Source organism: Bidens hawaiensis, unplaced genomic scaffold (genome assembly GCF_021521415.1).
Source record: "Bidens hawaiensis isolate Kalapana, Puna unplaced genomic scaffold, B.hawaiensis_p1.1 tig00026291_1, whole genome shotgun sequence".
Taxonomy (NCBI): Eukaryota; Viridiplantae; Streptophyta; class Magnoliopsida; order Asterales; family Asteraceae; genus Bidens; species Bidens hawaiensis.
Window position 1 is genome coordinate 117,339 of NW_027494235.1, and position 11,282 is coordinate 128,620.

Here is an 11,282-nt window from a genome sequence, read left to right on the forward strand (position 1 = left end):
CCGTTAAATATGTCAAATCCTAGGGACCAAAATAGTAGTTTTCCTCTTTAGTTATGTGAAATTTAAGTACGACTAATCTAAACGGACGCCAAGTCATTCGTGATCTGAGTCGCATCTTATAATACAAGTCAACAACTTGAATAATGTCATCATGTGTAATTCTAACTATATAATAACATATAAGTATATATAAATATATGTTCCCTTTCATTGCTTATACCATTTAAATTCTTAGCTTCAAAGCCATGGCAACTGCTGAAGAATTCTGTGAAAGTTACTTGTTGGTTAATGCCAAAGAAGCAAGTCTCTATGATCTAGCCTTTATTTTGACATGTTCAACTAGTTTTTTGAACACTAAAAAGTTTTACGATGAACAATCTGAACATGTTGGGAGATCAAACGGGGAAAATATATGGCGACGACTTGTCATCTTCGCGTCCATCCTCGCACAAAAAGTTCTTATTTGGGCAGAGAAGCCGATGGCGAAAATAGGGTCTTTGATTGAGATATGGTTGAATCTTTTATCAAGCAATGGAGGGTTCTTTGGATTTCTGATGAATCGTATACGAGGTTAGTTTACTAATAAAAAATTGTGTTTTTATTTAAACTGTCTATCTGTTATACTCATTTGTTTAGTAGTGTTGGGAGAACGCTTTGGTAATTGGTTTTGACTTGTAGGGAAGGTGGTGAGGCCAGAGGAGGCCCCAGAAAAGTTTGTGTCGTTTATCGGAAAGCTTGATGATCGGTTAAAACTTGATACGAGTATTAAAAAAGGCGACGGAAGATATAATTCATCGCTATCGATGATGGCTGCAAAGTTGTCTTATGAAAATGAGGCTTTTGTGAGAGCTGCCATACAAGATCAACTGAAGGTCACTTGATAAACTCTCTCTTACACACACAACACACAACAAACGTACAATTAGGTTTTGAACTTTTGATCGATATCAAACAATTAATGGCTATGAGAGTCATCGTATAAAATTAACACATGTTGATTTTTTTTTATTTGGATTGGTTTGGTTTCAAATTATAATTTTATTGACAAATAAAACACAAATTGGCGTGATTTTAGTAATTCAAAGTAGAACATGTTGGTCACTGATAATTCGTAATATGGTGACTAATAAAACTTTCAATTTTCATTTTTGTTGCCAAAGATAATTTCGAATTAATGAAAAAGTTACTTCGTTTGTATTTAACTCTTATTTACGTTGCTTCAAGATTATTTATTACATCAATCAATTACTTTATAAGAGGCAGGCGAAGTCATTTTTCTGTTAGACGGTGATTGTTTTTGTTAACAAAAGTGAAAGTTTAGAACGTCATTCGTTGTATTACTAGTACGAATATTATCGGTCAACACGTATGACTATTATTTATCTTTTTAAGAAATCAATTATTTTAGTGTTGATAAGTTAAGTGAGAGAAAATGCATCCATGACTCAATGTCTCAATTGTTTAAACTTATACGAATTCCCGACCTTGATTATTCTAATGAAGAATTAGGATCAGTACTATTTGTTTTTTATTAATAATTATTTTAATGATAATTGTTGGTTGAAATTAGTTATGATTTTAGATCTAAATTTCCAATGTTTCAAACAAACTACACCACTTCGTAGTTTTGATTATTTAAAGGCAAATTGGATAATTTATAAACTTATTTTTTTTTCAGTTGGTCGATAATAATCTTATTTCAGAAAATAGTTATCACCAATCTCACTAACTGTTTTCATTGAACCTCCATTAAAGAAAACTTTTAAAATTCAAGTTGATGTTTTGGAGCTTTTGATCAGATTGAGGATACGAGTCAACTGATGTAAAATTGACATCGAGATGGTGTTCCAAACGGCGAAACGGTGCTTCAATTTAGGTGTTTAAACATTCAATTGACAAAAATAAAACCGGTAGGAGCACCGTTTCGAGGATATTAGTTTTATATCAATCTACTCGTATCCTTAATCCGATCAAAAACTCTATTAACATAAGTTCGAAATTTAGAAAAAAACTTAACTACGTTAAGTTTTTCTAACGGAGATCTAATGTAAGAAAATAATGTGAAAGGTGAGATCAGTGGTGGCTATTTTAGAGATGAGATTATTATTGAACAACTGAAAAAATATGATATTATTAAAATTCAGAGTGTCTTATTTAAAAATTTAATAAATAATAAAACCTAACAAAGTACTCCTTATTGAATTAGATTTTAAGTACTCGCAGACTCCCAGTACTTTGTAATTATTTACGAATAATAAATAAAACAATAAAAAGTAAATATAAAAAATTAACAGAGCTGGTGATAATAAAATAACATGATTAAATTAAATAGTAATCAGTAAAAAAAACGTAGTTATCTTTTAAAATTATTCCTTCAAACAAATTCTTGTTTGATTAGGAACTATATGTTTGATGCTATAGGAAAATAATATACAATTATAAGAAATATTTACATAAAGTGAGGACTTCCTAACTACCCATTTATATTTGCAGTGCAAGCCTAAATCTTTTAATTAACTTGTCATTAATTCTATGACTTTTTCTCTTTTTGTTTCGTTTTCTCAGATGGAGTTTATAGGCTTCTACAAATTTTGGAACGGTAAGATACTCTAAATGTGTTATGTCAAGTTGATCTCATGTTTATATAACTATATTTCAATTGTATAAATAATCACAAAAGTACATTTATTTATGTATAAACTGTTTCAAAAATTAAGAATATAACAAAAATATAAAAAAGTTTACCTTAAAGATTAAAAAAAATAAAAAAATGTGACTTGTGTTTTTTAAGGCATAATGCACAAAAACAAAACAATTTATGTATTACTTTTCATTTAGTAAATAATATTGTTACCTAATTTTAGGTAACCTACTTTAAAATTGCCAAATATGAAAAGAAATTTAAATTTAAATTGTTTATATTTTAGGAGAACTACTGGTATGTATATCGTCGTTTTACTTCTATGTTAATTTTACTGGTTGCTCGTTCTAAAAATAAAGATTGACTAGACGAGACTTGAGAGTAACTTTCAGTTTCTCTATTATCAATTTGAACTTATCTTTTGTCTTATTTTCTCTAGTCTCTATAGAATTATACTATGTTATAACTTTACAACATGTTGAGCAAATAGGAAAAAGAAATGAGACAGTATAGATTTGAATTCTATATGCAGCATCCAAAAAAGCAAAGTTGCCTTTTGCATCTAAGTAAATGAGCTTTAATTTGGCATGTGGTTTGTCATTGACGAGTAAATGTCTATAATTAGTAAACGTACGACAAGTCAATATTGTTTTTATCTTATGCTAGAAGCATTTTTCGAAATAACAACTAAAAATGCATTAATAGATAAAAATGTATTATAGAAATTACAAAGTAGATCCATTGACGATCGGCTTGTAATGTTCGAGGTTAAAAAAATGGCTAAATTTGTGTTGTTTTGACTTGATTATGATACTCAGATTACCGAAATCAGTACACAACCTATGCAACCATGTTTCAAGATACATTAGATCCCAACTTGGTAGTTGTAGCATTTAGAGGAACCGGCCCATTCAACACCAATGACTGGATGACAGACGTCGACATCTCATGGTACGAGCTCAAAGATCTAAATAACTCAAAAACGATTGGTCGAATCCATGGTGGGTTCATGAAAGCACTCGGCTTACAAAAGATTAAAGGTTGGCCAAAAGAACTTGAACCACCACCAAATGCAAATGATGAGCAGCACCCTTTTGCTTATTACAAGATGAGAGAAAAGCTCAAAGAGATTTTAGAGAAGAATACAAATGCAAAGTTTATAGTGACGGGTCATAGTTTAGGAGGCGCGTTAGCAATCTTGTTCGCGGGTGTGCTAGGGTTACATGAGGAGGCATGGTTGTTGAAGAGGTTAGAAGGGGTGTACACTTTTGGTCAACCCAGAGTAGGGGATGAGTGTTTTGGGAGGTACATGATGAAGATTATTAAAGATCATGATGTGAGATATTTTGGTATGTTTATAGCAATGATATGGTGCCTAGATTGCCGTTTGATGATAGATCTCTATTCTTTAAGCACTTTGGGACAACTCTATACTACGATGGCTTCTACAACGGCAAGGTATGACGCTCATTATATTCCAACATATAGCACGCGTAATGACAGTTTGGTCCAGGTCAAAACAAGTTTGTGTCAAAACCAACATTTTTATGTACGTGTCAAGATAGTCTATTTAGCTCGACCCGAAACCTTTTGTCCACTTGATTAGTAAACATGATTACATGAATGCTATTACTACAACATTTTTTTATAAAAGAGATTTAGGAGGTAAGTGCATGTTAAAAGTACGCTTTTGCCAACATTCAATTCATTTGACATGATTTTATTTTAGCTAATTTTGTTGTGTTTCACCATTTATATTAACATAGACGAAAACCAACTCGTGTTTTATACCATTTTGATAATACCATTATGTTCTCGTGATGTTTGAACCCAAATTCAGGTTATGGAGGAAGAACCAAACAAGAACTACTTCTCGATGGTGTGGGTTATACCCAAGTATATAAACACGCTTTGGGAGATAATTAGGAGCTTCATATTGCCATATTGGAAGGGTAAAGAGTACAAGGAATCGCATGTCGAAAGATTGTTTCGGATGGTTGGAATGATAATTCCAGGATTAGCAGCTCATGGCCCCAAAGACTATGTTGATGTCACTAGACTTGGGACTGAACTTGTACCAACCATTACTAACAATGAATAAGTTAGCATAGAAAATGACTACATAATGTATATTGGGTTGAAGGTAATATTACTGTAAAACTGATTTATAACTGTATAACACTAAACCATAAATTCAGTATTTGAAATTTAAACATTTAATAGCTAGCTATTATTCATTTTCTGAGATAGCGTGTGACCCAAAAAAAATCCTTGAGCTAACGCGGTTTACATAAAAACAGAAAAAAAATCTTTAAAGCACAAAAAGGATTGAATTTGAAGCCTTTGATAATGGATGTTGTTGAAGATAATTCTTGATAATGTCTAATTCATGTGGGTTGCCTGTGGTCGAGGGGTTTCCGTATTACCGGAAAAAGTTTAAGAAACTTATGTACTGCCCATAACAAGAACGACTAGTAATTAAGAAAAGATTAAACCCTATATGGAATGCATCTAATGGGATGTGTATTCAAAAACCAAAACACATAATTTATTAATGTTCAAATCTAGAATCCGATGCCATTAAAACAAACACAGATAGTTTGTTAAAATGCAGGGCGGGCAAAGCAACCGGTTAAGAAACGCACATGACGAATCTTGATGAACGACACCGGCTTGTGTGAAGATTTATCAACTCGGGGAGGCTCGTCAGATAATACTGATTCTCTCATTTCTTGGGCCTTCTTCTGAGCGGACTGTAGTTTATTAATAATCCTGTCCATCGATGACGATCTCTTTTTTTCCAATTTCATCTAAATCATCAAAATGGAATTATCTATTACGTATTTCCAAATAATAATAAAAGTAATATGCAAAAAAGATGTAACAAAACCTCTAATTTCCTCATTGCTGCATCTGCTTTTGCCTTCTGCAAATTCTCCCATGCAATAATTTTAGCTTCCTCCCTTTGAACCTTTGAGAAGCTCTCTCTCATATCTAAACCTTTGTTTTTCCGGTCAACCTCCACGTTTGACTTTGACCGGCGATATGGAGTCAAAGTGATCTGATCATCCACCTGTACATCTCTGATATCTGATTTGGAAGAACGGACATGTTGCAGATCAACGGTTAGGATCGAGCTAGAGGGTGGTTTTGTTGGAGATGAAGTGGGACTACTCTCGGGGCTCATTTGGGTTGCCATATCTCGCCTTGATGCATCTGTTGAACCATCGGTTTTATCATCTGTCAGACATGAACGGGGTATGTTCATTCGTTTAACTTTAACCATCGAAGACAAATGGTAATACAAACGGATTTTTCTTGTTTGTGTTTATTAGTCAAGAAAATGAATGGGTTCGTGTCCGTTTATGTTTGTCGCTAACACTATACATGAACGGTTCATGACATTCGTGGACATAGATGAACGAACATAATTGAGTGAACACCAATTACTAGTAAACATGAACATCAATATGTTGAGCCTAGAAAAACAATTAACTAGACTAAATTATATTGGGTAATATTTTATTTTCAAAATATTATACTAAATTGTAACGGACCTAAAAGATATAAAATGTATATACACGCGAACGAACGTAAACTAATGAATGTAAACGAGCATACGAACGTTCACGAACATAAGTAGCAAGCAACACATTTGTTCATGTTCGTTCGTGTAACTAAATGCACAAAAAATGCCGTTCGTGTTCAATCGTTCATTAAGTAAACAAACTCCCAGGGAAAAATTCACTGACAGACCTATCTTTATGTGATTAAATGGACCGAATGTTCACGAACATAAATGAGCGAACGGGGCATTTGTTCGTGTTAGTTCATTTAACTAGACGAACAAAACACTTTGTTGTTGTTCATGTCCGTTTGTTTATTAAATAAAATAACTAAATGAAGTTCCGGCAAAACGGTTCACTAAACTTTCGGTTCATTTACAGGCCTATCTTTATGTGAACCATTAAATGAACTGAACGTCCACGAACATAAATAAATGAAGGGGACATTTGTTCATGTTTGTTCATTTCACAAAATGAGCAAAAAATTGTTATTGTTCATGTTTGTTCGTTTATTAAATAAATAAACGTAAACGAAATTATTCCGCCAAATGGCTCACTGATCGTTCGGTTCTTTACAGACCTATCTTTATGTGAATCATAGTTTTATAAAATAAGACCTGGGAGGGGGATGATTTACCTTGAGCAATCCGCAACGATGAATGCTGACTCGGCAATTCAGAGCCACCATGCATGCTAACTGACCTTGCAATACAATGATCCATCACTGAACAAACATTCCCATTATTATCACGCCCATTTTGATACTGAATCAACGAGTTATAGTCCACATTCACTCCAGTTAAAACTGGTGATTCAGACTCATGGGGCCCAAGCGGTCCACTCTTTGACTTGGTCCGGTTCTGCTGTTGACCCGAATGGTTTAAACCATCTTCTCCTGCAACTGGACTAACTATCCATCTCTCTGCATCTTCCCATTTGGAAGACAATGCCTTCCAGTTATTATTATACACCATTAATGTACTCTTGTTAGTATTTGTGTTCAAAGGCACGCGTTCTGAACTCCAACCTTTCTGATAATATGGTGTTCTTCTGGCTGAAGCAGAGGTTGTCATGGCTGATTTTAATCTCGGGGACGAGCTGGTGACATTCATGGCTTGATTGTTCAGATCAAAACTTGCAGGTCTTCTTCTGTCAGATCTTAACTTCTGGTTTTGGTATTCTAATCAAAGAACAAGTTATCAAGTATTGCAGTATGTAACAATGGCAGATTAGATTGAAGATAAGCAGTGTTGTAAAAATCGAGAATAATCGCCAATTAATAGGACCAATGTGATTTCATCTAGTCGGACCAACAAATCAACAGGCGATCAAAGTCAGTCAAAATCGGCCCTTGGTTTTAACCCAAGTTCCTGACCCAAATCATGAACTAATATGTTAATGTTTGAATTATTATTTTTTCTCATTAATTTGTTGTGTTTACATTTAATTGTTTATCTTTAAGCTATACTATGTGAACTTTAAAGTACTTATCTGAACTTTTATACATAATATTACATAATTTAAGAGTTTAAGTAATTACAACTTTTAAAACAAATTGTTGATTTTTAAACAACCTTCCACTCACGATTTTAAACCGCTATAATTTTTTCGTACGTTAATAATGTTTATTTTTTTTAAATACACTATACAAAAACAAGCATTCTAATTTGAGCATGATATATATACAAAGGGTTTGGATCAAATACAAATGAAATTAACGTGCTAATTGTGAGAATCGAGTAGAGTAATTATTATACAAGTAGAGTAATTATGTAATTTCTCTATATGATGTAATTACATAATTACACTACTTGTATACATAATTACTCTACTTGATTCTCATGTTTAGCACGTTAATTTCATTTGTACGTTAACTTTCCACTATATATATATAGTTTTGAAAAAAAAAACACTACGGAAGAGAAATGAAATTGAATTGGTACCTTTGTAAGAGAAGGAGCTTCTGGGTGAACTGAGGGTATGCATTTGATTCTCTGCTGCATCCATGTTTAGTTTTATAGCTGCTGCATTTAATTTGAAACCTATAATAATTATACATATATATGTGTTAGGTATTAGCCTTGAATTTGAGTTTAATTACAACGGTAGGAATTAAATTAGGAAGGTCACATTATATATACCTTCTTCTGCTACTGCTTTTTCCACGTTCACGTAGGGACCGTCATTGGCATTGTTAGGTGCCGTTAATTCCTGTTTTAGATCTGGATCTGGACCACGGATTCCTCCTGACGATGAATACTGTTGTATCATCAAACATTACAAATACGCTAGATCACAAACAATCCGTAGAAGACGAATTCGACATCAATACTTTGGTATGGTTCATGGCCTCTTAGCGATAATGTGAGTGGGTGAGAGCTAACTACTAAAATGTTACTTCTTAATCATTAAGAGGCTCCTAAATCAATTTAATTACTATTCTCACATGCACATTTGGATAAGTTACTTACCAGTGATGTGTTGGAGGTAGATGAGTCAGGACTAGTATTTCTACGGCCACGCCGGCGGCGGTTATGGTGATCGTGAAATGCTGCCAGTTCAGGCATTGTTGTTGATGGAATATTAAAATGAAGAGAATCAATCTATTAATATATGTATAGCATTGGAATTTGGAATGTGGTATCAAATATGGAAGAGAAATAGTGACACGAGGATCGGTGGAGGAAGGAAGATGACAGACAACTGGTGTTTTCAGTTTTCACTGTTTTGTTAAAACCTGAAGCAACTGGTGCATATTTGGCAGAAGATATATTATTAATAATAATAATAAGTGTTTTTTTCACTTTTTTGTATGGTCTTGTTTGTTTGACCAGATTATTGATGAGGTGGATGCATCGAAATTCGTTTATTCTCGTGGCAATGTTCACGTAGCTATAACGGGTCCTAAGAGTCTTACTGGTTCATTTGTTTATAAAAAAACTTTTGTATAAAAATAGGCCTTCGTTCTAACCATGCCTAGCTCCAAGAAGCCAAAATATTTATTGAGCCGAATGAGAAAAATATATTGAGTCTCAAGTAAAATGAATATTTTGTTTGCTTTAAACAATTTATAATTTTTAAATGAACATACTTTGTTTATGATTTGGGTTGTGTAAAAAACTTTTGTATAAAGTTAGGCTTAAACGTGTCCCAAATGAGATTAGATATCACAACCTTTTTGTTGAGACTTGAGAGCCATACCTTTTGCCACTAAGTCAAACTAGTTGTTATGTAAGAAAGTTTAAACATTAAATATACATATTTTTTTTCATAAAAATACATATATTTTTTAAAAAGCAAAAACTTCAAGACTAACGGGGTGTCGGGCCGGGGGGCTGTCGACCACCCGCCCTCCCTAAAGGCCGGCCCTGGTTCTAACCAGCCTCACCAACCGGTCTTTGTCTGATTGTTAAGAGAGAGAGAGAGAGATGTGTGTAGTGTGGATCTTACGTGAAGGAAAGAGTCTTTGCGCTTCTATGAGCATCGATAAAAGAGGTCTATAAATAGAAAAGCGATAATAAAACAAATCGGATGATTCTATTGAACATGAATATTAGCTCGATTTGACGGTTTAAAGCATTATGTTTTTCAAAATAGTTAGTTTGTAATAAAGTTTTTAAAATGATAGAAGCGGGTAGTAAATATTATGCATATACATAATTTAAAGGTTAAATGATAGGTTTCAAAATCCAAACCATGAAACTTAATATAAATCTCAAACTGATCAATTTGCTTTTATTTATGCGATTTAAACGGTTTAACAACACTCCTAGCCTCGGGTCGACTTTTTTATAATGCAATCGCCCCTCGTCAGTCGTCACGGTTGTTGAAACCATTAATTTAACCCGGTCATCAATCAATGCCTCAGTGTCCATCATCATCTCGGATTGGATGTATGCATGTATTCTCTATCACGGGATTCAAACCATGATTAAGTTATGGCATGAAGCATTTGAGATATTATTTTTTTTAACATTTTTTAATGTAAAGTATAAAAATCTTTTGTACACTTATGTGTTGGCATGTTGCATACCCATTTAGTTCCTGTCAAACGGTGGATGATGTTAATTTTCATTAAGTAATGCATGTGTGGATCGCGTGTCTACTTTTAGGTGATATATTAAAGTCTTATTTATTATTTTAGAATATATATGTTAATTTTCTACTACTCTTTGTCTTTTTAATTTTCTTTCTTCCCTTATATAGAAACTCGGATTTATAAAAATGAAAATCAAATTAAAGTGGTGACCATAAACAAAAACAATACTAGAAAAGTTATAATTCTTCTGTTTGAAACAACGTATGAATTTACCTCAAACATAAGCTTCCGTGAGACGAGATGTCAACCGTTTAACTGAGACTATATGAGTGTGACTGTGCGAGTAATCGTGAACAAAGGTTGATGGTTTATGATGAAAATAAGCAAATTGTTAAAAGAGAGATTTTTCGTTAACTTAAAGAGAGTTTAATCTAGGACATCTTTTACATATTAAATATAAGATATAAACGCGACTTACGCGTGATGTTTAACATAGTTATATCGACATGACTCACTTACCGTATTTAATAAATGATAATAAATCATTAACACAATAAAAGAAGTTTCAAGAAAAAATTACAATCAATATACTTAATAGTAAAATTATAAATCTTCTTGTTTTGCTAATGAGTCTTAAACTTGACGTGCAAACTTATTTATTAGTTAAGCGGTTAATGCGTGTTGTAAATAGGTTGAGACCGTTTAGACACGTTTTTAATTATGTCATTAGCATGTCGATCCATCTATGATATGAACCTATTTAATCTGAACTTAAACCAATTTTTAACTCGATTCCAACTTATGTCAGTATTGATCTAAACATCTACTTTGCACTAACCTCCTGACCCTAAGTTTTGGTTCTGTAATGGATTCACTTTGTGTGTAACACTTCTCATATACAAACTTAGTTTGTTCTATTTTAATGAATTACCAAATCAACTGGTTAATTGAGAATTGACAATTATTAGATTAAAAAACAATTACAATAAAGTGGCAGGCAAACGGTCAACAAGCTGCGCCGCAACCATCTTTTGAA

General features: G+C 33.0%; 1 protein-coding gene and 1 pseudogene across 3 annotated transcripts; one reads left to right on the forward strand and one right to left on the reverse strand.

Annotated features, from left to right (window-relative positions):
- The first annotated feature begins 231 nt into the window (after positions 1 to 231).
- Positions 232 to 4,774, forward strand: LOC143573282 (triacylglycerol lipase OBL1-like; annotated as a pseudogene). Its single transcript, XR_013142401.1, has 5 exons — positions 232 to 570; positions 679 to 872; positions 2,566 to 2,599; positions 3,460 to 4,099; positions 4,482 to 4,774. The product of XR_013142401.1 is annotated as a triacylglycerol lipase OBL1-like (transcript).
- A 329-nt stretch (positions 4,775 to 5,103) lies between these two features.
- Positions 5,104 to 8,271, reverse strand: LOC143573283 (uncharacterized). 2 transcript variants are annotated; one of them, XM_077058206.1, is made up of 4 exons: positions 8,151 to 8,271; positions 6,845 to 7,387; positions 5,532 to 5,857; positions 5,104 to 5,451 (listed from the first exon to the last, which is right to left on the reverse strand). In XM_077058206.1, the coding sequence occupies exons 1-4, from the start codon at positions 8,212 to 8,214 to the stop codon at positions 5,245 to 5,247; spliced, it is 1,140 nt and encodes a 379-aa protein (XP_076914321.1). In that variant the 5' UTR covers positions 8,215 to 8,271; the 3' UTR covers positions 5,104 to 5,244. The 2 variants fall into 2 exon arrangements, with proteins under 2 accessions (XP_076914321.1, XP_076914320.1); XM_077058205.1 differs by having other exon boundaries at positions 5,532 to 5,881.
- Between the last annotated feature and the right edge of the window lie 3,011 nt (positions 8,272 to 11,282).

What these genes read in the sequence shown, in the direction of transcription:
- LOC143573283 (XM_077058205.1), bottom strand. Translation starts at nt 8,214, where the DNA reads ATGGATGCAGCAGAGAATCAAATGCATACCCTCAGTTCACCCAGAAGC. An exon ending in AAGCTCCTTCTCTTACAAAG is followed by an intron (nt 7,388 to 8,150) that starts GTACCAATTCAA and finishes TTCTTTGATTAG; the next exon opens with AATACCAAAACCAGAAGTTA. An exon ending in CAGCAATGAGGAAATTAGAG is followed by an intron (nt 5,452 to 5,531) that starts GTTTTGTTACAT and finishes TTGATGATTTAG; the next exon opens with ATGAAATTGGAAAAAAAGAG.